The sequence below is a fragment of the Triticum urartu genome, chromosome 3A (assembly GCF_056163025.1).
Source record: "Triticum urartu cultivar PI428250 chromosome 3A, HENAU_Tu73, whole genome shotgun sequence".
In the NCBI taxonomy this organism is placed as follows: domain Eukaryota; kingdom Viridiplantae; phylum Streptophyta; class Magnoliopsida; order Poales; family Poaceae; genus Triticum; species Triticum urartu.
In genome coordinates, this window is record NC_141875.1 from 592,276,449 (window position 1) to 592,298,242 (window position 21,794).

The 21,794-nt window shown below is 47.3% G+C and overlaps 4 protein-coding genes and 1 non-coding gene across 8 annotated transcripts; 3 read left to right on the forward strand and 2 right to left on the reverse strand.

The window, feature by feature from the left end:
* The first annotated feature begins 2,327 nt into the window (after nt 1-2,327).
* Nucleotides 2,328-6,139, forward strand: LOC125545277 (aldo-keto reductase family 4 member C10). Its single transcript, XM_048709169.2, has 7 exons — nt 2,328-2,654; nt 2,769-2,819; nt 3,229-3,305; nt 3,398-3,485; nt 4,078-4,353; nt 4,470-4,718; nt 5,784-6,139. The coding sequence occupies exons 1-7, from the start codon at nt 2,544-2,546 to the stop codon at nt 5,865-5,867; spliced, it is 936 nt and encodes a 311-aa protein (XP_048565126.1). The 5' UTR covers nt 2,328-2,543; the 3' UTR covers nt 5,868-6,139.
* A 712-nt stretch (nt 6,140-6,851) lies between these two features.
* LOC147980689 (uncharacterized) lies at nt 6,852-7,646 on the forward strand. Its single transcript, XM_087515715.1, has one exon. The coding sequence runs from the start codon at nt 6,852-6,854 to the stop codon at nt 7,644-7,646; it is 795 nt and encodes a 264-aa protein (XP_087371841.1).
* A 66-nt stretch (nt 7,647-7,712) lies between these two features.
* Nucleotides 7,713-9,826, forward strand: LOC125545279 (aldo-keto reductase family 4 member C10). Its single transcript, XM_048709172.2, has 7 exons — nt 7,713-7,983; nt 8,071-8,121; nt 8,229-8,305; nt 8,474-8,561; nt 8,659-8,931; nt 9,016-9,246; nt 9,580-9,826. The coding sequence occupies exons 1-7, from the start codon at nt 7,870-7,872 to the stop codon at nt 9,661-9,663; spliced, it is 918 nt and encodes a 305-aa protein (XP_048565129.1). The 5' UTR covers nt 7,713-7,869; the 3' UTR covers nt 9,664-9,826.
* On the reverse strand, nt 9,096-12,393 carry LOC125545278 (PRA1 family protein A1-like). Of its 4 annotated transcripts, XM_087513482.1 has the most exons (8): nt 11,898-12,392; nt 11,255-11,292; nt 11,073-11,151; nt 10,600-10,686; nt 10,417-10,511; nt 10,252-10,323; nt 10,057-10,173; nt 9,096-9,232 (listed from the first exon to the last, which is right to left on the reverse strand). In XM_087513482.1, exons 1-7 carry the CDS (start codon nt 12,371-12,373, stop codon nt 10,088-10,090), a joined length of 933 nt encoding a protein of 310 aa, XP_087369608.1. In that variant the 5' UTR covers nt 12,374-12,392; the 3' UTR covers nt 9,096-9,232; nt 10,057-10,087. The 4 variants fall into 4 exon arrangements, with proteins under 4 accessions (XP_087369608.1, XP_048565128.1, XP_087369609.1 ...); XM_048709171.2 differs by lacking the exon at nt 9,096-9,232 and having other exon boundaries at nt 9,798-10,173; XM_087513483.1 differs by lacking the exons at nt 9,096-9,232; nt 10,600-10,686 and having other exon boundaries at nt 9,798-10,173; nt 11,898-12,393.
* A 4,096-nt stretch (nt 12,394-16,489) lies between these two features.
* On the reverse strand, nt 16,490-16,563 carry TRNAV-CAC (transfer RNA valine (anticodon CAC)). The gene has a single exon. It is a non-coding gene; the product is annotated as a tRNA-Val (tRNA).
* Between the last annotated feature and the right edge of the window lie 5,231 nt (nt 16,564-21,794).

Sequence of the window (21,794 nt, forward strand, 5' to 3'; positions counted from 1 at the left end):
TAATTCATACTAACTGTTATTTATGTGATCATAAACCTTTTACCACTATGGGCCACCCCCAACAAACTACGATAGAGGAATTATGTTGCCGCTATTGGATTTGAAGCCTTACTTCTCATGGCCCAAGCCCAAGAGGCATAAAATTACATTATCAAATTGTTGCACGATCCAGATTGATCGAAATGAGTGGCGTGTACAGTACGATCGTGTGAGACCTCGAGCGGTTGAGCCCTCAAAATATTCGAGATCCTATCCATCGCTGCTGCCGCCATCGCCGCTGGCTTGTTGCCATCAGACGACGCTGGAAAGCGGCCGCCGGTAGGGTTGTGTCTCCTTCTCTGCGTTCGAACGGGCAAATGGCGACGTCCCGACGGCCGCGGCTGATTGCCCATTGTTGGCTTGCAGCAAGCCCGTGCATCTTCCAGGGAACTCACCACTAATGATTTCTCAAGATCTGCTGTGGTTTGGTAATGTCTAATGCATTAGTTAGTACTCAGTAGCTACATACTAATGTGTTTACTAGACTAGCAAGAGGCCCATGCATTGCATGGAACATCAAGATGCATTTATACGAGCTGTTTATCTCATGGGAGACGAAGATGAACGAGGAAAGTCCTTATCTGCAAATGTGGAGAGGGGTGCGGGTATTTTTTTGCAAAATTGTCATAGTTTGCTTTCTATCCGTCAGATATAGATCGGACGGTCCATATTGCAGGATGGCAGGAACACCATCATCACCAACTCGGTTTTTTATAAGAGTAGAGATGATTCTAATTTATTTATTTTTGGTTTCAGTTTTCCTACACTTCTCTAGATAAAAATCCAAGAGAAAGAATAAAGCATATTGTTTTTTCCAAGTCATTTGCTTCAACCTTGAACCTTTTTCACTGAAAAATCCGGATTCAACTTGTTAATTGTATGATCGTGTTGGTAACCGTAGAACTAAATTTAAGCAGATGGCTGTAAAACATGTGTTGTTTTCCCCTGTTTTCCCATACACAAATTATAACACGTGCGACTATTACCATAGATATGTAGCCATACAATTAATGTGAGACTTAATATGCATGGTTTGTGTAGTTGCCGCCTTCGCCCCCTTATGGTTACATCCTGGCTTTGCCCACCTATGGGTCCATGCAAGTAGCCGGTTTCCAACGCTGGACGGTGCTCTCGCTCCAAGCCATCGGGTTGAGATCCTCTGCAGTACGGTACAGTTTTGTAGTGTGGATGACATGCAGGTCCAGGTCCACACGACAGTTACTGTACTGCGCCGTACAGGACTGCAAAGAATCCTAACCCGAAGCCACCGGTTTCGTGTGTATAGTGACAAAGGGGGGTTTGCGCTCATCGCCCTGCTCCTCCCCGATCACTTTCAGTCAGCTCCGGCGAGGCGACCAAGCAAGTGGCAGTGGCACGCACGGAGATGGCCCCCGGCGGAGACATGGCGACGTACGTACGAACGTCAGCACGTGGGAATGGCATTTGCGAGCGCCCTTTAATTACCCCTTGAATCAACACGTCACTGCTTACGATTCAGAATTTCAGATGCCTACAAATGCACAACGCAAGCCTGCCTGGTAGTGGTAGGGGCAGCTAGCGAAGTGCAGTGATGATACACTGCAGCGTGCGTTGCATGTCAGGTCGACGTGGCCTTGTGCCAGCCTCGCGTCGGTCGGCGAGTCTGAACCCGTGGCGTATATGCCATGGATCGCGTCGCTGTTCATGTCATCTTCAGCCACTATTGGATTTGATCGGCCACTCCCACTAGTCAGCGCTCATCGTTGGTCGATTCTGCGCCATGCGTTCGGTAGCTTGCGCTCCATGACCAAAAGGAGCACGGAGGCGGGGATTCAGGGAAAGTGCACTTTGCTGGACGATGTGGACAGAATGGTTTCTCCACTTCCCTTCGTCGGCCGGCCTGGAGAAAGAAAGATACTACTACTGCCAACCGATCGAATCCGGCAAAACAAAGCGGCACATGTGACGACGGAGACACAGCAGGTAAACCATGCGTTTCATCGGGGCCGGCGTAATGCTAATGCATATACACAAAGCACGACTGCACCCAGGTCAATAAAAGAAGAAGCACGCGACTGCACCACGTAATTTTATACAGTACTACTATGATGAACAGACAAACAAACAGTGTGCGTGGGACGGCGGAGAACAAACAAAAGCATTGTGAACGTGCGACTGCGTGGAGGTCTGTGAAGCACATACGCCGTGCCGCTGCGGCTGTGAAAGAGCGATGGCAATGGCACCGACCGACGCAGCAGCTGGCTCGTCCCGCCACTTGGCGCACGCTGCACTAGCCTAGTCTCAGTAGTAACCGCCACCACCACGGAGCCCCGTGACGAACCACACAGCTGTGGCCGTGCCGAGACAGCCCGCACCCGCTCCGCTGCCTACAAAGTGAGTGAGTATAAACTCGCCGCGCACCACCCATTGCTCGCCGTCCCCGTCCCCGTCCCCTTCCTTCCAGCGTCCTCTGCGAGAGACTGCAGCGACTGCCTCCGTGTGCGTGCGAGTGAGTGGGAGCGGAGATGGCGACGCACTTCGTGCTCAACACCGGCGCCAAGATCCCCTCGGTGGGGCTCGGCACCTGGCAGTCCGACCCCGGCGTCGTCGGCGAGGCCGTCTACGCCGCCGTCAAGGTCCCATCTCCTTCTCTTTCTCTCCCTACAAATCCACAATGCCCCCTTTCCTGTTTCCTCTTATGCGCTTTCCCTCTGCCTGATTTGATTTTGTGACTGAAATCGTGCGTGCAGGCGGGGTACCGGCACATCGACTGCGCCAGGGCCTACAACAACGAGAAGGAGGTACTAATCCGGTTTCTCCATACCTTTTGGATCCATTCTCTCCTGCATTATCGTCTGATATCCGTGCTCGAACTTCCTACTTGTTTCCTGCAACGCACCATCACTGATAAAAGAAGAAAGAACATAATATTCCGAGTATTCAGTTGTCCAATCTCCATTCATACTCATGGCCATACGACAGCTTGCTTTCTGTCCGTCTATTTTACTTGCCGTCTTTCACTAGAATAGTAGTGAACTGCTTTAGAAAGAGTCCATGATCTACCTACTTTTCCAGACAAAACTAATTTGGATAACTTTAGAGTATGTGTACCAATTCGAGATGCCAGTAGATTCTTTATGTACCAAGTTTTCTCCATTGAAGTTGTGTTACAAATAACAAATGCATAGTATCCCTCTTTCGATTGTCCAGGTGGGTTTGGCTCTGAAGAAGCTATTTGAAGAGGGTGTAGTCAAGCGTGAAGATCTGTTTATCACCTCTAAGCTATGGTAAGACAAATTTCTGGTGATACCCCTGTGGTTATATCTCTTCAGTGCTTCATGTCCAACTAATTGCTGCTTTAATGGGTATGCTTTTTCAGGTGTGGTCATCATGCCCCAGAAGATGTGCCTGAGGCACTTGGGGATTCCCTCAATGACTTGCAGCTTGACTACTTGGATCTTTACCTTGTAAGTTGTATGGATCTTCCTTGTTAATGAGTCATAGTTCAGTACGTTATTTGCTCAGTTATGGTTTCTCTGTCTTCAGTGCCTCATGACCACCATTGGCATCAATTTATAACAAGTAGCTATTTCATATATTCCATTCATTTTTTTTAGTAAAAGATAATGTTCCTCAATCGACGGTCAACTTACATTATTGTGAAATCATGCATCAGCGTCCAAAGTTTGTCTATGTTACATCTGCTACAGTGCTAGTCTGCTGGATAATTATATTCCAATATTGTGATCTGAAGAGTGACTGGATCATTGAAAATGTGATTTCCTCCTATCACCACCCATTGGATATGCTGGCAGTTATTTCTGTCCTGTTCAACAACTCCGATCAGTAGTGTTCAGTTAACCTTATCAAATCCATCCATTCTGGTATTGACAGACATTGTATTGTGGACTTCTGCTTACTAAGTCTATGGATAATTTGGGGTTTATTTGTAATACTTCTGTCTAACTTTTGATATAGATGATTGTTTGTTGAAAGGGTTTCGTATGTTGTTGTAGAATAATGTCAAATGAAAAACTAATGGCATGTATATTTTTGTAGATCCATTGGCCATTTAGAGTCAAGAAGGGAACAAGCATTGGCAACCCTGAAAACTTCTTACCACCTGACATCCCAGCTACATGGGGAGCAATGGAGAAGTTACATGATGCCGGCAAAGCTCGTGCAATTGGTGTGAGTAACTTCGCATCGAAGAAATTGGGTGACTTGCTTGCTGTAGCTCGCATACCTCCGGCTGTTGACCAGGTGGAGTGCCATCCTGGTTGGCAGCAATCTAAACTCCATAGCTTTTGTCAGTCGGCCGGTGTTCACCTCTCTGTAAGTCTACCATCTAACTCTATATTTCCGTCAGTCAAGTGACTGCTAGTGGTGTTTGTAGCATTATCTTTCAGAAGTTGTGCTTGTGCTTATGATTCAGCATCTGCATGTTGCAGGCGTACTCACCGCTAGGTTCGCCTGGTTCAACATGGATGAATGGCAATGTCCTCAAAGAACCCGTCGTCCTCTCAATTGCAGAGAAGCTTGGCAAAACTCCTGCACAAGTGGCGTTGCGCTGGAACATTCAGATGGGCCACAGTGTACTGCCAAAGAGTGTGAGTGAAGAACGGATAAAGCAGAACCTTGCTGTTTATGACTGGTCTATTCCAGAAGACTTGCTTGCAAAGTTCTCTGAGATTAAGCAGGTGAGTTATGCAACTTCGTATAGACATTTTTCATCTACTTTTAGCTGTTTTGTGCCTCAGCCGTCGCCTATTATCATATACGAGCTGCTTGATATGATTTGGAGAAGATTACACTGCTATTTGATACCGAATTTGAAACATATACAGTATACACTGGCTTTCTAATGCCCCATTGGAAATTTCTTATAGAACTTATAATTAAGTAGCATTTCTGAATTTGTATTGGGTAGCTTCAGTGCCAAGATACTCATACAGAAATGTTATTTTATCCTTGGATCATGCCTGTTAAAAGAAAATTAGAAGCACACGCGCAATAACAAGCAGCAATAATATACTAGTTCAGAAGCATAGCGTGACGGATTCTAGTGAGATGATGCACAGGTTTAGGTCTACTCGCCACAAGATATAACCAATGGTTATGTTCCACTCTTTTTTATTTTTTGAAAATTCTATTGCTTGTTGTTTCTAATTATTAATGGTCCAATGTCACTTACATGACATAAGAAACTGCTTATTCGTTTTGGACTGAATGGGCTACTATTCCATTCGCTGTTAATGGAGCCCTATTTTCCTTTGTTTCTTTCCTTATGAAAGGAGTACTGATCTTTTAAGGGACCTACACTTAATACCTTTTACTCTAGGAAAACACAGATAGAACAAAACCACCACTGAATTAACTGTCTAGTGGCTACGGCATTGCTTAATCAGGCCAACGTTGTTTGTCACTTCAGCTGTCATTCACATATTATAGAACAAAACTACCACTGAATTCACCGTGTAGTGGCTATTAGGTGCTGCATGACTTGATCAGACCAACGTTGTTTGTCACTTCAGCTGTTGTTCGAAACAAACAGCGTCAGGTTCCTAATCCTATAGATCCATAAAGACGGGTACACGTCAATGATGGCCTTCTGAATCCTGATCCTGACTAGTGATGGCATTGTTAACCATCCGCGAACTACAATATGCATTTTCAGCCAAGGCGTTTCATTCATAGCACGCCAGCGTGAGTGCAGCAGTGCCCTAGTCATTTCTGACTTGCCATCCTTTTCTTGTGCTCTTCAGGCTAGGCTGCTTATGGGCAACTTCATCGTCAACAAAGACAGCGTTTACAAGACCCACGATGAGCTCTGGGATGGCGAAATCTAGGACAGCCCCCGTCGTGGTTGGGAGCTGGGCGTCTCATTACTGTCAGTCACTTGTTTTTCCTTTGTTGATAGCAGTGTCAGTCACTTGTTATGTATCACCATATGCGCTTAAGAAATGTACGGGTTCAGTCACCCTGGAAACTATTGAATAGACGCACGGTTTACTCCCGTAGGTGATAGGACCATAGGAAGTGAGATGACATGTATCTTAAGTTTCTGAAACTATCTCGTGTTGCCGGTGGAGGCATGAATTTATCATAGCTTTTCATGTCACTGGGATTGTTTGTTCTGTATGGATCGTTCCTCCAGCGAAGTTGATTCACATGGTAATAAAACTGGGGCCGTTTGTTTACAAGTTGATTGCTCGATTTTTCTCTTCTGCTAGCAAGTAGCGATAAGTTTCCACTCAAAGCTCGCTAGATTTTCCATGGATAGACAGCGTCGGGGAGAGGCCGAGAGGAGCCGTCGACTTGGCACCCACAGGTGACACACGGGTCCCATGGCCGCATCTCCTTGGGCTCGGCACCGGATGGGTGGGACGATCTAGACGTGTTAGCGATTTACTGAATGAGGAGGGTGATGCATGGGATAAAGCTAAATTGGTGACCATGTTTTCCCCGGATGATATCCAGGATATTTTGCAAATTTGTGTGGGTGGACAGGGCTATGTAGATTTCCCTGCTTGGAACTTTATAAAAAATAGTGAATTTACTGTAAAGTCTGCATATCATCTATGTATGGAGAAGAAAAGGGCAAGAGCTGGACAGCCAGGCTCTTCGTCATCCACCACGACCCACCAAGATTGGCTCTCTGTGGGGATCCAAAGCTCCTGGGAAAGCGCCGATCCACGTTTGGAGATTGATCAAGAATGGCCTGGCGGTGGGCTCGGAACTTCTACTGCGACATATCAAGGCGGGCGTTTTTTGCCCTGCATGTGGGAGAGAAGAAGCTATATCATCGGTTTTGGGCCTGTTATCATTCGGCAATGTTTTGGAAGGAGCTGGGCTCGGCATTGGGTGTAAGGGTGGCGATCCCACTTGTATCTATGAGCACCCAGAGTTCGCTCGCGAAGTGGATGTTACAGTGGCTGTCAGAGGCGTCGGACGAGGAAAAGTCCATGATGATCCAGGGCATCTACGCACTATGGTTAGCACGGAATGAAACACGCGAAGGAAAGAAGATTGAGGAGCCGGAGCAGATTGCAAAAGCGGTGGTCATGCGACTAGAGGAGTGGCAAAGAGTAATGGGTGGCCATGGTTCAGTTGCAAGTAGCCAGCTGAAGGATACTTGGAAACCCCCGGAGCATGGTTGGCTGAAGGCCAATGTAGATGGAGCTATGGTGCGGTCAGGGGTGGGAGGTGGAGGGGGTGTGATCTTTAGAGATGAACATGGAGTTTTCAGAGGTGCAGCGTCGGTGTTTTTCCCGGATACATGCAGCGCGGAGGTGGCTGAACTGCTTGCATGCAGACGAGCAGTTCAGGAAGCTGTTCAGAAGGGAGTGCAGAAGTTGCACCTTGAAACGGACTGCCAGACTGTTGCTGGGATGCTAAATGAAAAGAAGCGGAATTTATCAGCTATGGATCAAATTGTAGAGGAAGTGAAATCAATGTGCAGTTCGCTTGCTGAGTGCAAGATCACCTGGGTGAGGAGAACAACGAATAGAGCTGCCCATGGGCTGGCTAAACTAGGAATAAGTAATATGGTTTCGATGTTTTGGGACCTTGTTCTCCCTGATTGTATTCTAAGTATTATTTCAGACGAGATCCTTTCATTAGTTTAATAAAGTGAGAAGTGAATTTAAAAAAAAAAAATCCCGGCTCGTTTGGGCGACATTGCTTCCATCACGTTCGCTTCCTCTTCAACCTCGCGTTCTTTTTGTTGCTTGGCGAAACGAAACGGCTTTGGAGGACTCCAGGTGTGCCCCTCAGCTCGTGATCGCATCCCCATCCCCATCCCCGCCTCGCTCGCGCGGGGCGGAGACCGCGGGGTGGCCGGAGAAGAGGATGGCCGCCGCTCATTTCACGCTCAACACCGGCGCCCGCGTCCCCTCCGTGGGCCTCGGCACCTACAAGGCCGCCCCGGGGGTCATCACCGACGTGCTCAGCGCCGCCGTCAAGGTACCAGCCCTCTCTCCCCATCCCCTTTTTAACCCCAGTTCAGACCTGTGCGTGCTGTTCTAAGTCTGCTTGCTGCGGCGATGGCAGGCAGGGTACCGGCACATCGACTGCGCGCCGCTGTACCATAATGAGAAGGAGGTTAGTCCGTCAGTTAACCCTGTAGATGAACAGTAAATCACATGCTTGCACACGGCTTTGATCTACAAGCAGATTACGAGGAGTGACTCGTCGTGTTCCTGTACTAGATTGGCGTTGCTCTGAAGAGGCTCTTCGACGATGGCGTGGTCAGGCGAGAGGACCTCTTCATCACTTCCAAGATATGGTACCTACCATTTTCTTCCACAAGGCTAGCATTTGTTTCGAACTAGTCATTTCACTTCCTATCGTAGCAACCAGAGAATCAAAACCCTGCACTTCTTCTGCATTTAAAGAAGCCAAGAACTCTGCACTTCTTCTGCATTTTGAAGAAAACTGTGTGCTACTTCTGTAGGTGCAGCGATCTCGCACCCGAAGACGTTCCGCTCGCAATCGACAGCACACTGAAAGATCTGCAGCTGGATTATGTGGATCTATACCTAGTAAGTTGGATCACCTTTACATGGATTCGGAAGTCCATAACTGAAAGATTGCCATCTTTCTGCTGTTAACGGCTGACTGTTCTGGACATCTATGTAGATACATTGGCCATTCCAGGTCAAGAAAGGCACCGAAATAAGCCCCGAGAACTTTGTCCACCCTGACATACCCAAGACCTGGCAAGCGATGGAGCAGCTGTACGATTCAGGCAAGGCTCGTGCCATCGGCGTGAGCAATTTTTCCTCCAAGAAGCTAGGTGATCTGCTTGCCATTGCCCGTGTCCCTCCGGCCGTTGATCAGGTCGAGTGCCACCTTGGCTGGCAACAGGCGAAGCTGAGGGCGTTTTGCCACTCCAATGGGGTTCATCTATCAGTAAGTCTGCATCTGCATGTGTGTTTCTGAGCACACTTGGCAAGTAACAATTGAGTGTTGTGCTCATATGCTTCTGGTCTGCAGGCGTATGCGCCCTTGGGCAGGATGAAAGATGTCGCGAGTAACCCGGTGGTGACATCAGTAGCCGAGAGCCTGGGGAAAACTCCGGCGCAGATCGCTCTGAGCTGGGGTCTTCAGCAGGGTCAGAGTGTGCTTCCCAAGAGTGCTAATGAGTCGAGGTTGAAGGAGAACATTGCTCTGTTTGACTGGTCTATTCCTGAAGAACTGTGCGCCAAGCTTTCTGAAATAAAACAGGCAAGTTTCGAACATCGCATTTATTTGTCTGGGCCTCCGAGGTGCAGAAAATGTTAAGATTGCTTGCTACAATGTTGGCATTGGCAAATGCGCATATACGAAATGTCATAACATGAAACTAGTTCTGGTTAACTCATACTCCCTCCGTTCCAAAATAGATGACCCAACTTTGTATTAACTTTAGTACAAAGTTGAGTCATCTATTTTGGAACGGAGGGAGTAGTAGTCTAAGCAAAGGTTGTTGTAGTATACGCCTGGTTGTGTTTTGTTATATACAATTGTAGAATTGTTACTGATACAAGTGTGTCTTGTTCAATGCTCATGTTGGAACAGGTTAAGCAAATCAGAGGGGATTCGTTTGTGCACCCTCAGAGCATTTACAAAACCTACGAAGAGCTCTTCGACGGAGAGATTTGAAAGGAGACATCAGAATTTGGATGCACCACTAGAGTGTTGGGAACTGATAATAGCAACCAGCCGAGGAACAAATTTGACAATTATGTTTTTGCTCTACTGTAAGATAATCACAAGTAAGAAATGATGAGGATACATCGAAGGCTAATAATAATAATTTCCTCCAGTGGCTTGGCACGGTACTAGAATGCAAATATGTGTTTATAGTTGCATCCCCCTTCACCTCCAAAAGAGATGGAAAAACATAACAGGGGGTGGTGCCCTGGTGCACCTTACTAGTACTTTCCAAGCATAACTCTGCAATGGTACTAACTGTACATCTATAACATGCCACAGATTCAACTTTCAACTATACAGGAGCCAAGAAACCCACAAGGTAGCTCCCATGGTACGAACCGGAAGAGACGTTTAAGGCTTCGCTGAAATTTCACCATGCTTCTCGAAATTCCTTCCTGAATCTGTTGAGACGGCCTTTCAGATTACGTTCTCTGAAGCTGGCATGAATCAAGGTTACTGCAGGGTAGAAACTCAACTTGTTAGGGCAATAGTGTTTTACGCAAACGTTCTGAAACTCTAATTAGATGGCCTTACCGAGTAGACCAACGTATAGTGCCCACGGAACTATCAGGAAATTGCAGGAGCTCGCCCAGAAAATGCAGCTAACTGCAAACATATTAACAGTTCATTTCTGGTTCTGTTGTAACTGAAATTTTGCAAAAACTAAGGTAAAAATGGCATCATATGTGTTCTACCAACCTTCAAAAAGGAACAGGGCAAAGACCCACATAGACAGAGGTCGGCCACAAATATGAGTTGATCCTTTCATACTTGGTCGGCCATGACGGACAGAGCTGAAATGCCATTGGCAACAATCTAAACAAAGCTCTCCAAGAAACCGAGTAAAGGAATAATAATAAAACCAGGCAATAAGGTAATCACTTTATGTATGGTCTCATCTGGGCCGCTAAATCCGGTGAAAATTTTCTGACAATGCTTATAACCTTGTTGGTGGAAGTAACAGCAAAACTGCAATATCGAACATCAAAAGTACCTAATCAGTAACAATCATCAAAAGTACCTAATCAGTAACAATCATCCTGGTAGAAGTCTGAGGTATCACTGTTTCCCCACTGTAAAGAGGAATAACTGAATAATGTTGAATAGAGCAATAGAAGTGACAACAATTGGGAGCCGCGGGGCTAGATAGAAGAGATAAAGCTTGCTATGGTGATACGCATCTATTGAGCGTATTACAAATAAATTGCTCAGGTACTCGTGTCAATCCTTCATCTGGAATATAAGAGATACTTGGAGATTGAAAAGATGGACAGAACCCCGTGCTCATTTTAGTTGGGAGGGACATGTTTTCTCATTGTAGGCATAACATTAGCAGTGAGAAAGTTTAAACACACCTGTCACTGAAAAATGCAATGCTGAGGCCAGTTGCAAAAGCTGTAAGTATAGCAACTGGTTTCTGAAGGAAGCTCATCCCTGCATATTGCATACACAAGAGAACAGAAATATGAAACCCAAAAACTTCGTGTAACTTATAGAAGCCAAAAACACCGGTACACGCAGAAGTCCCATTGCGTACCTATCAATAGGATCAAGATGAAGTAGTTGGTCCCATAGCTGCAAAACATCAAAACAGATGGAAAGGAGCATTAATAAGGGGGGTATATGGGACGGCACAATGGCACAAATATACATATTTGCAAACTGGCAGTACACAGTTAAAAGTAAATGGCAGTAAGGCATCCCATTCTAGCGTATCAAATATTCAAAATCAACGCTCAGATATTCTGTACTCGAGTCGTTAATAAGTCATGACTCGAGTATCTGTTCAGTAGCTACACTTTGGCTCAATTGTTTTTAAATACTTTTTTTGGTGAAACAAACATCGATTCTTTGACATAATCCCTAGCTAATATTTCCAGCAGTGACACCATAATGTGCACAATTGATGCAACATTATTCTCAGTTTCCAACAGCACACAAAAATCACGCCCGGATTCGGCCTGTTCGTCCAACTTAAAAGTCCACAGTGTTCATGGTTTTTACTTCTTATTTTTCCAGCCGATTTCGAAGAAAACTATGAACCACCTGCGAAGACGTATCAACCCTCTGTCTCCCCGCGAGCCCAAATCGAAACAGGTACCCAACCAATCTACCGCGCTGATCATTCGGTCGATGATATAGGCGAAGGAACGGGCAGAGAATCGAGCGATGGATCGTACTAGTAGAGGTTGCACTCGAGGCGGCTGATCCACTTGGAGCAAGACCGCGGGGCGCTGAAGCGGGAGAAGAACTCGGAGGCGGGGCGCGGCGGCGGAAACCAGACGAACTCCCGCATCGCCTCCACCACGTCATCCGCCGTCGCGGGTCTGCCGTCCATCGCCGCCGCTCGCCGCCGACTACGAAGCCCAGACGCTATCGATCGAGGAGAAGACGGGCGCTTGGTTCGAATTTGGCGAGCCTCGGTCCGGTTGGAACAAGACTCGTACGTACTATCTGACCGCACGCAGTTTTGGCCGTCCGATTCATGGACCAACGGCTCAGATCGGGCTCTCAGGCCAAGTGTGGCACTACCCCGCATGCCGCGTGCAGTTGTACACTGGAGAATTGGAAGGTCACACTTGTAGTTCATCCTGAACTCGTGACCCAGCTTTTTTTTTGAGCGGTGTGACCCAGCTAATCTATTGCGTGTTTGCATTGGTGATCTACGGTTCAAATAAGGTAATGGGCTCTCGATGATATTTGTTTCTATTTCTGGCACAGCCGTGACATCTCACACATCTAGATCAGGATGACACATCTACGTTTACATCGGTGAAGCTCCTAGTGACACGTTGGATAGGAAGATGTGGGTGAGAATTATTCAGGATATTGTCTGATGATATATCTGGTTTCAAAATTTCGATGATGCCGATAATCGATTTATATTTAAAATTGCATGGCGCCACATCTGATTGGATATCAATTCTATATCCGCCAAGTGTTTGAATTATTATGCTGGATCAACCAGGAACCATTCAATCCATTTTGCGCCATGCTTTGGTTGACACGTGACAAGTTTAAGTTGCCATGTTTTAGTTTTCTCTCGCAAAATTCTAGCATGCGTACACGCAATAAGAATATTCCCCCAGGCACGAAATGCACGTTATATCAGGGCTTTACATGTATTCTTATTGGTGATCTACAGTTCAAATAGGGTAACGGGCTCTCAATGATCTTTTTCTATTTCTGGCGGATCCACTGAGCCATGACACCTCACATATCTAGCGGTGGTCGTCTCCACACTTACATAGTGATGTTGAGTTGCACATTGGTGAAGCTCCCCGTGACACGCTGGATTGGAAGATGTGGGTGTGAATTAATCAGGATATTGTCGAAGGCGATGTAGGGTTTAAATCTTCAGTGGCGCTAATATTCGATTCAAATTTAAAATTGCCAGATGCCACATCTTCCGATATCAATTATGGATCCGATAAGTGTTGATCATTATGGTCGACCGACCAAGAACTATCCAATCCATTTGCACCACGCCACACTTTGTGGTCACATGTTTAAGTTACCATGTTTTAGTTTTCTTTGGCCAATTTCTAACATCCGTACACGTAATAAGAACATACTGCGCACTCAAATTCTACTACCCCCTAGGTAGAAATAGGGCTTAAAGGTGATTGTGATCTTTCATCTTTCTTGCATGCTGGTGATAGTGATAATGTTATTATGATATGTCTCAGTCCTCTACCAGACTTCCGGGATGCAATTCGCTCCGGCGCGGCTACTCGAAAGCCACGTCAATGTTGGGCACATCCTTTGCCACTTTTGTATGCACGTGTGAAGTTGATGAATAATCGCATTGGTCCACGGACCTCTTAGAAAACACAAACTAAAATAAAACACCATTATGGTGCGTGCACGAGTGAGCGTGGTGGTGGGGAGGTTGCATCGTAAAGATCCACCAAGTTGTGACGTCTCACATATCTAGATCGGGTTGACACCGCCACGGGTGATGTTGAGTTGCACGTTGCCGAAGCTCCCCGTGACACGTTGGACTGGAATATGTGGGTGGCAATGATTGTGGATATTGTCCAAGGCCATATATGGTTTAATTTTCAATGATGCCGATAATTGACATAAAATGTAAAATTGTTTGAGGCCACATTCAATTCATATCAATTCAGGATCCGCCAAGTGTTCAAACTACTATGGTCGATCAACCAAACGCTACCCAATCCATTTGCACCAGACCACGCTTTGATTGACACATGGTCACAAGTTTTAAGCTGCCATGTTTTAGCTTTCTCTAGAAAATGCCTAGCATGCGTACACGTAATAAGAATATAATGCGCACCCAAATTCTACTCCCACCCCGGGCACAAAATTCACGTTTAATCAGGGCTTTACCTTCGCCGGCGACAACGATCTTGCATCTTGTTGCATGCTGGTGATAGTGACGAATGTTCTTGTGATCTGTCTCGGTCGGTTAGTCCTTCACCACAACCCCGGGACGCGTTTCGCTTCGCCGCGGCTACTCGAAAGCCACGTCGAAGTTGGGCGCGTCCCCTGCCACTTTTGTATGCACATGCGTGAAGTTGATGGATCATCACACCCTTTCATGGACCTTGCGGCCGCACACTTCTTAGAAAAAGCACAGCCGAAATTAAGCACCATTCATGGATTCTGTGGTGGGTTGGGGTGAGCATCGAAAGGAAAAACTCTGCTGTTCTTCTGGAGAATCATTGCGCGGTTGTTGCATCGTCTTCTTCAGAGAAACAGGAGGAACAATTGGCCAGTTCTGGATGGACGTCACGTGCTGGCATGTCTCGTTTAGACACGTCGCGCCTCCGTGATCTCGATCGTTGCCTGCCTGATTGGGCCTCGGCTCCTCACGCATCTCGCCCCGACACGTCCGGCTTTGTTCGCACGGCCTGACCTGATCATCGCCCTGACACGTCCCACTGTCCTGCTCGTCTTGATCATTGGTCGCTGTTTTGGACTCGACCTCTTGACGTCATTGCGCTCTCATAATTCTCGGCTTCGACATGTGACGCTCTCTGTGGACCGGCGGGACGCGTGGCGGCGGCGACGGCGACGGGGAGGGTGGCGCGCCTGTGCACTCCGGGCTATGGAAGCCACGCTGCCAATGTGCTCTACGTGTTGCAGGATAGAAATGGAGTCCAGAGAATATGCTGCTGGTGGTGTACGTACGTGCACCTCCAGTGCTCGGCACCGCACGACTGGCTTGAGTACTGCGAAGAAACGAACTTCCACACGGCGACGAGTAAACAAACAAGTGCGATTACATGAAAAGGATAGTTCGATGAACTGCAATAGTGCCATTTAGCAGTCGTTTTCCTAGGTTTTCTAGAGAGGAGGCGACCAGGAGACGGCTAGCTTTTACCCTCGACCTGTTGGCGCCACCGCGGCTTCGCTGGCCTCGGCCGACCGCTACGGCAGTGGGACTGCGGAAGGGTGGGAATGGGTCACCCGGTTGTCTTTCCTCGTAGGGTCTTTGAATTCTTCGTTCGCTAGTGAAGTTGGAGCAGCCGACACGATGGCAACAATGGCGCTTCGGTTTTTCTTTTTCATGTTGATGTCCTTCCTCAGAGAGTGGTGTTGGCGAGTCGAAGGACGGTGTCGGTCATCGGGTGCATGATCTGCATGGCGGCAACGTCCCGTGGAGGTATGAAGCTTCAACGTGTTTTCGTTCTCTAGTTTCATTTTAGTGCGATGAAGCTCGGTCGGATATGACTTTGTTGGGGAACTTGTGAGACTTGTGCCTGCCTTCTCTGTCTCTTCGAAGTTAGGATTATCTTTTGGCCTTCCTCGGGGAATTTGTGAGATTTGTGCCTGCCTTCTCTGTCACTTTCCGGTCGCATGCGTGTTCTGTTGTATATCAACGACTTCCTGGTTGTTGATTCTATAAACTCTTGAATTTCAACAAGGGTGCTCCGGTAAGTTGAAGATCAAAAGCCGACAATGAGCTTTGCTCACATTGGGTCATCGGTGGACGCAGAAGGAAACACATTTGTGATTTCTTCAATGACATGTCCGTAATTTATTATTATTTTAAGAAAACTGTTGCAAGGGCTAATTTTCTCCTGTCTACGGCATTTGGCCTTCTACAAAAATTGTACCATTTAGAGCAACTCCAATAGTCACTGCATCCGTAAAAAAACACGGTTAGTTGAGGCAAAAACAACCCTCTAACAACTCTGTAGACCTGATTTTTTTACGGGTTCTCGTGTAATTCCCCAACTCACCTCATGTTAACTGAAAGATAGCCCTTCCCGTATAATTTGACTAGCAGGGAATCGCCTGAAAGTTCACGGGTGAAACCCCTCGTGCATCCCGTGTTCCCGCACCGCCGCCACGCCAGGGCTCACCACCACACCTTCCCACATGGCCACGCCGCCACGTCTCCTCGCTCCGCAGCTCGCCGTTGCACCGCCATGCGTTGTCGCCACCACCGGTCACCCAGCTCACGTGGTAATTGGTGACGGGCAACGCCGCCCGTTGCACTGACTTGCTGGCCCTAGGCTTGTTTAATGGAAAGTGAAAAAATTAGGGAAAGATGTTTAAGAAAACCGAGAAAAGACCTCATAGACAACTTTTATTTAAACTTACTTTTACGAAGAACTATATTTTTTTTGAGCTGTACGAAGAACTATTTGAATTGCCGACGCTGTGCACCCTGCGATTTTTTTGGTGCGATCCGACCATCTGCAATTTGCAAAAGGAAAAGAATCCGCTTCAAAAAAGAGGGGGAAAAGAACCGGATATTCACATCTAAAACAAGCAGAGAAAAAAAAAAGGTACCTGTCTGAGCCCAGGTTCGTACTGGGGACCACTGGTGTGTGAGACTAGCGTGATAACCAACTACACCACCCAGACATGTTATGATGTGACGAGCGAATATTTTACTTGACCATTTCTGTTTTATTAGGGAAATATTTTACATCGCCTTTGATGTGCGCAGGAGACATCGTCGTATTATGATCTTTGAGGAAAAATATCTAAAGATTCTAGATGGCGAGGCGGTTGGTGGTTAGCAGCAGCGTACTAAAAAACATCACGGGCGCGTCGAGCGCCGTGCGAGTTTGTTTGTCGCGCGCGCCCAGATTGAATCGGAGCCATGTGCAAGGGCCAAGGGCCAAGCATCTTCTCAATCAGGTCGGTAGAGCTAGAGTAGGGGCACTTCCGCGCCAAAAAAATAAGAGGCGGTCAGTAGGGGCGCTGCATGCTTTGAGATCTGTGATTCCGTGGCATTGCGCTAGCTTAAGAGCTTTTTTTTTTCAGATAAGCTTAGAGCATCTTTAACAGATCCGCAATTGCGGGACCCGTTATATTTTTTTCAGCGCCGAAATAGCGTTTTAGCGTGCTGGGCTTGTGTATTTGCTTTACCAGAAGCGCATAACACACTGCGTTCAATCCCACGGTTCCATCAGCAGCAGCCCAGATTTTGCAGCAGACGCACCAAATAATCAGTGTGCGATGCCGTTTTCCTTAGCACGCTGAACCTATTTTGTTGCGCGTAGGATTTTAGCGTGTCCGCTGGAGCCCAATTTCAATCACGCGCAATATTATCGTTTTTTTCAGCGTGCGGCTAATAGCGCCTCTGTTCGAGATATACCTGGCCATACCTCGGGCCGGGCCTAGCCAAGCCCGACACAAAAAACCTAGGCTCGAGCCCGGCCTGGCCCGGCCCGGCCGTCGGGCCTGTTTTCTAGGCCCGAGCCCGGCCCGAACACGTAAAAGCCCGTCGGGCTTCAGGCCAGCCCGGCCCGTCCTTTAGAAAAATACGAAAACGATGGGCCCGACCTGGCCTTCGGGCTCAAAATCTAGGCCCGAGCCCGGCCCGGGAGCGGCGTCGGGCCAGGTCGGGTCGGGCTTTTTTGGGCCGGGCTGCCCATGACCAGGACTAGTTGGAGATGCTCTTACGAAGAAGTATAGTATATACGGGTAGTAAAACATTGTGGGCCATGTGGCGCGTAGCACAGTTTGGCCGGACGCGCCGCGCGGTACAGTGCACGCAATGATCAACGGACCTACTCCTACTCCTAGGTAGGAGTAGTAGCAAAAGCAAAGCGAAGTTCGTGCGCGAAATGATGCTGCATGCATAGCGTAGCTTATACTGTGCGTTGGTGGTTGGTGCATGCCTCCTGGCCGCGTACCGCCACGGCGCACCGTGCGCATAGAACCAAACTCGGTGTCGACGGTGTGGGGGCTCCGAGGAAGTCACCTGGCTGAGTACAGAGTACAGCGCGGGGGTGGAAGGCTGTGTTTATTGTGCTGTAGTAAATACTAAGTAGGTGAGGGAATTCCAACTCGGCGTTTATTGTGGTGAATCAGTGGCTTCGGTGCCGTCCCGGGGAATAAGAGTATTGTGATGGAAATACGTGCTCACAGCAAAAGAGACGTGGAAATGCGTAGTATTCCCTCCGTTTCGAAAATATTTGTCATCAAAATAAATAAAATAAAATGTATCTAGATGTATTTTAATTTTAAACAAAGTACTTATTTTTGTTTATTTTAATGACAAGTATTTTCGGATGAAGAAAGTATTTGAGGAAAACGCACTATGTCCACAATGAGAAAACGCAACATCCCTACAAACAATTCTTCCCCAAACTACTAGAGCGTAGAGAAACGCAACATTTCCGCACCAAAAACCATAATTTTACTACTACTAATGTGTTGAACTCTTATTATAGGGAGATCATGATAATTGGTGCACTGTATCAAAAACTACACTGATCTCCTCGTAAAGAAAACTACAGTACATTGATCGATTAGGTGGAAATGTACTCCTATCATTGGATTTGTCACAGTTTTAGGAATATTGAATTCCTTCTTATATAAATATATTTATGCAAAGTAAAGGTCAAAATTACCATGGTAGTGTTTAGAGCATAAGAAATGTGTTGAATTTCTTATTATAGAAAAATCGTGATAATTGGTGTAGTATCAAAAATTACATTGGTATCCCCGCAAAAAAACTACATTAACCGATTAGGTGGAAATGTACTCGTAACATTGGTGCCACTAGATACAAATCACGTCAACACTTCGTATAGATCTATACAATCCTGGAATTCTCACGACACACGAGGTCGATATGTTTGAATATTTGTGAATATTGGATGACTGAAATTCAAACCCTTCACTAGGTTAATGAAGGAGCTACATGATGAGAACTGGATCAGATCGGTCGCTCGCCTGGCGATGCCGGCCTAGCTGCTGGAGTTCATTACTGTTGCATTGGTAACATCTGAGGTAGCGTTGACCCCGCGTAGGGAAGAATCCATATCATGGCATTGGACCCCCAACGGCATCTGCTCCGCTGCTTCAGCTTACGCCAGTTTGTAGGGTCCTTTCCCAGGTTCTCGCCGACTAAGATCTGGGAGGCGCACGTGGAACCAAAATGCAAGTTATTATTCTGGCTCATGCGCCATGTGGAAAGATTCTTACGACGGACATGGTGGCCGTTTGGGGCTGGCCTCATGACCCTTGCTACCCGCTTTGTCTTGGGGCGCTAGAAACGACAACTCACCTGTGCAAGGACTGCTTGTTTTCTGTCGCAGTATGGTCGCACGTCCCAGTGTGGACGGGAGAGGCACATGCGGTCACGCATGCGCTTTCACCTCCAATGAAGATCTCTAACTGGTGGGATACGTTCGTCGCTTCGCCGTCCATCGAGGACAAACGCCATCGTAGCGGCCGCTTTCTCTACGCCATTTGGAATATCTAGAAGGAGCGTAATGGTCGCATCTTCAATGGATCTCGCATGACCCACTTGGAGATGGCGGCAATCGCATTTGAGGACATCAAATAGGGGCCTTGGCCTCCGGAAGGGCCCATGAGGCGACCAATATTGGTTGAGTTGTAATACCTTGTAGGTTTCTTTTGCGATTTTCTGCCAGGTTTTTCCGGAAAAACCTGACACCTTTGTACATAAACCCTCCTTTTTGTATGAATAAAAGGCAGTGCTCCTGCCGGTTCCTCGATTGAAGAAAAATAAATAAACCGAACCAAGGTAATATACAAACTATGTTGCTCGAGCTATTTTTTTAGCAAATGATCAGCCCCACCCACCCCCGCCCCCTAAATTGCATTTCCATGAAACTAGGAACACAATCATATGTCCTAGTTTGATCTCATCCCCACGTGCCATGCATGCACCTCAAGCCCTCCTGACACCATTCTATTCATTTCCATTACCGACATCCTAAACTACAAGAATGTAGTTTCATTATGTACATCATCTTCTGCCGACCATGCTCCAATAGTTTGATACATAACAAAAATGTATACATGAATAAGACAACTGTTAAATTTGACCGCTGGTAGTGTGCTTGATTGGGACCAAGTGGAATCTAACAAGGTGGTTGTAGAATCTTCGAATGAGATGAAAAGGAAATAACGAATTGGGGAACATAACCATTTCATTTTTCGTTTGGTCCAGAGGATGGAAATGGAAAGAGACTAATTAGGGAATCAATTATTTTGTTGTTTTGAAGTTAACGGCTGGTTCAACTTGTCCGAATGTTACCCTCAATGGAGCTAGTTTGTTTTATTCCACTATGCTGCATTCCGTGAGCCAAAGGACCACACCGTTCAATACAAATTACATTACATTATATTCAGTTCTCTTAACTAAACAATACCTAAAGGTGGTGGTGTCGAAGTGGACTTGCGCGCAGCCAAACCCGACCGGCATGCCAAAGGAGGCAGACACCGACGGGCACAACCACAACCAGCAGCCTCCATGGCCGCCTCCCGAAGAGGCGGACCCGAAACTCGTCGGGAGGGGGGGGGGGGAGGGGGGAGAGGAGGGGGAGGAGCCGCAGCTAGCAGGGCCCCGCTGAGGCTGGCCGGCCGAAGCGCTGCCGCTAGCCTGAGAAGGCGTCCAGATCACCTCAGGGTGGACAGGGCATCACCGCGGGGAACTGCGGCCGGGGCAGTCCACCCACGCCGCCAACGAGCAGGGGAGGCCCGGGGAGGCCGCCGCCACCGTCACCGCCGGAGGAGGAGGCTGCCGCAGTCGACCCTGATCTGGCGTGAGGGGAGGGGCGAGGGCGAGAGGAGAAAGGACAGCTCGCCGCCGCCATCTCAGGGCCCGGCACGGCTTCGCCGGCCGGCCCTCCGGCGCCGGCGACGCGGGGCGAGCGAAGGGCGGGTGACAGGACGCCGACGGCTAGGGTTCCCTTCGAGTCGCCCGGCTCGGGCGAAGCGGGGGTTGGGGAGAAGGGTCGACAAATTTACTACTACACCGAGCAAATCGAAGTGGGGGACTACATAATTCTTATTAGTAGAGCTATTTTTTTTTTCAGAGTAAGGAGTCTTCCCCTTTTTCGTTTTTTTTTCACCAAACTGATAACACATTGATATGAGCTAGTGTGATCTCATCCTCACATGCTTGTTTGCGCATCCACCCCTTTGTACCAACAATATTCATCTTCATCACCTACATCCTAGACTATATGATTCAACCACGGTCTTGCCGACCGCACTCTAGCAGTTTGATTATCTATCATACATGACAAAAACAAACATATACATGTAAGAACCAAGTGTTTGATCGGGGGAATCAACCGGAATCAAGTGGAATTTTTCTAGAACATTGGGATAAGATGAAAATGTGTTTTGGTTGGTGAACATATTTTGTTTATATTGAGATTTATATTCATCTTGATCAAGAAAACGGAAAATGAATATCAACCAAGCATGGAATCAGTTCTTTTGCCGGCTTCGAAGTTATCAGCTGGTTCCACTATTAGCCAAATGTTCCATTCAATCGGACGAGTTCCTTCCGTTCTACGTTACCACATTCCGTGACCCGAGCATTCGGTGAACCGAAGTTCCATAGCTTCTAAAACCGATCCATTCCACTCTACCACTCGGTTCCCTCGAGGCCTCGACGAAACACCACCTAAGTGTCCATGTTCCAAGGCATATACGCGAATCCATCGACATGCTACTCCACTAGCAGATACCACATTCTCATCTCCTTGGGACTCAAAGTATGCACATACATGTGCCTTCATGCAACCTCTTTTAAGGAAACATGTGAGTACAAATTGGCAGGTGCGTCAAAATGACCATAACAATCCACCCCATACCGA

Excerpts from the sequence above, each read along its gene's own strand:
- LOC125545277 (XM_048709169.2), top strand. The coding sequence starts at position 2,544 with ATGGCGACGCACTTCGTGCTCAACACCGGCGCCAAGATCCCCTCGGTG. Across the intron at positions 3,486-4,077 it reads ACTACTTGGATCTTTACCTT|ATCCATTGGCCATTTAGAGT; the intron begins GTAAGTTGTATG and ends ATATTTTTGTAG. Across the intron at positions 4,354-4,469 it reads CGGCCGGTGTTCACCTCTCT|GCGTACTCACCGCTAGGTTC; the intron begins GTAAGTCTACCA and ends TGCATGTTGCAG.
- LOC147980689 (XM_087515715.1), top strand. The coding sequence starts at position 6,852 with ATGTTTTGGAAGGAGCTGGGCTCGGCATTGGGTGTAAGGGTGGCGATC.
- LOC125545279 (XM_048709172.2), top strand. The coding sequence starts at position 7,870 with ATGGCCGCCGCTCATTTCACGCTCAACACCGGCGCCCGCGTCCCCTCC. Across the intron at positions 7,984-8,070 it reads TGCTCAGCGCCGCCGTCAAG|GCAGGGTACCGGCACATCGA; the intron begins GTACCAGCCCTC and ends CGGCGATGGCAG. Across the intron at positions 8,932-9,015 it reads CCAATGGGGTTCATCTATCA|GCGTATGCGCCCTTGGGCAG; the intron begins GTAAGTCTGCAT and ends TCTGGTCTGCAG.
- LOC125545278 (XM_087513482.1), bottom strand. The coding sequence starts at position 12,373 with ATGCAAACACGCAATAGATTAGCTGGGTCACACCGCTCAAAAAAAAAG. Across the intron at positions 11,152-11,254 it reads CATCTTGATCCTATTGATAG|GGATGAGCTTCCTTCAGAAA; the intron begins GTACGCAATGGG and ends TGCAATATGCAG. Across the intron at positions 10,687-11,072 it reads ATTGCATTTTTCAGTGACAG|TTTTGCTGTTACTTCCACCA; the intron begins GTGTGTTTAAAC and ends TCGATATTGCAG.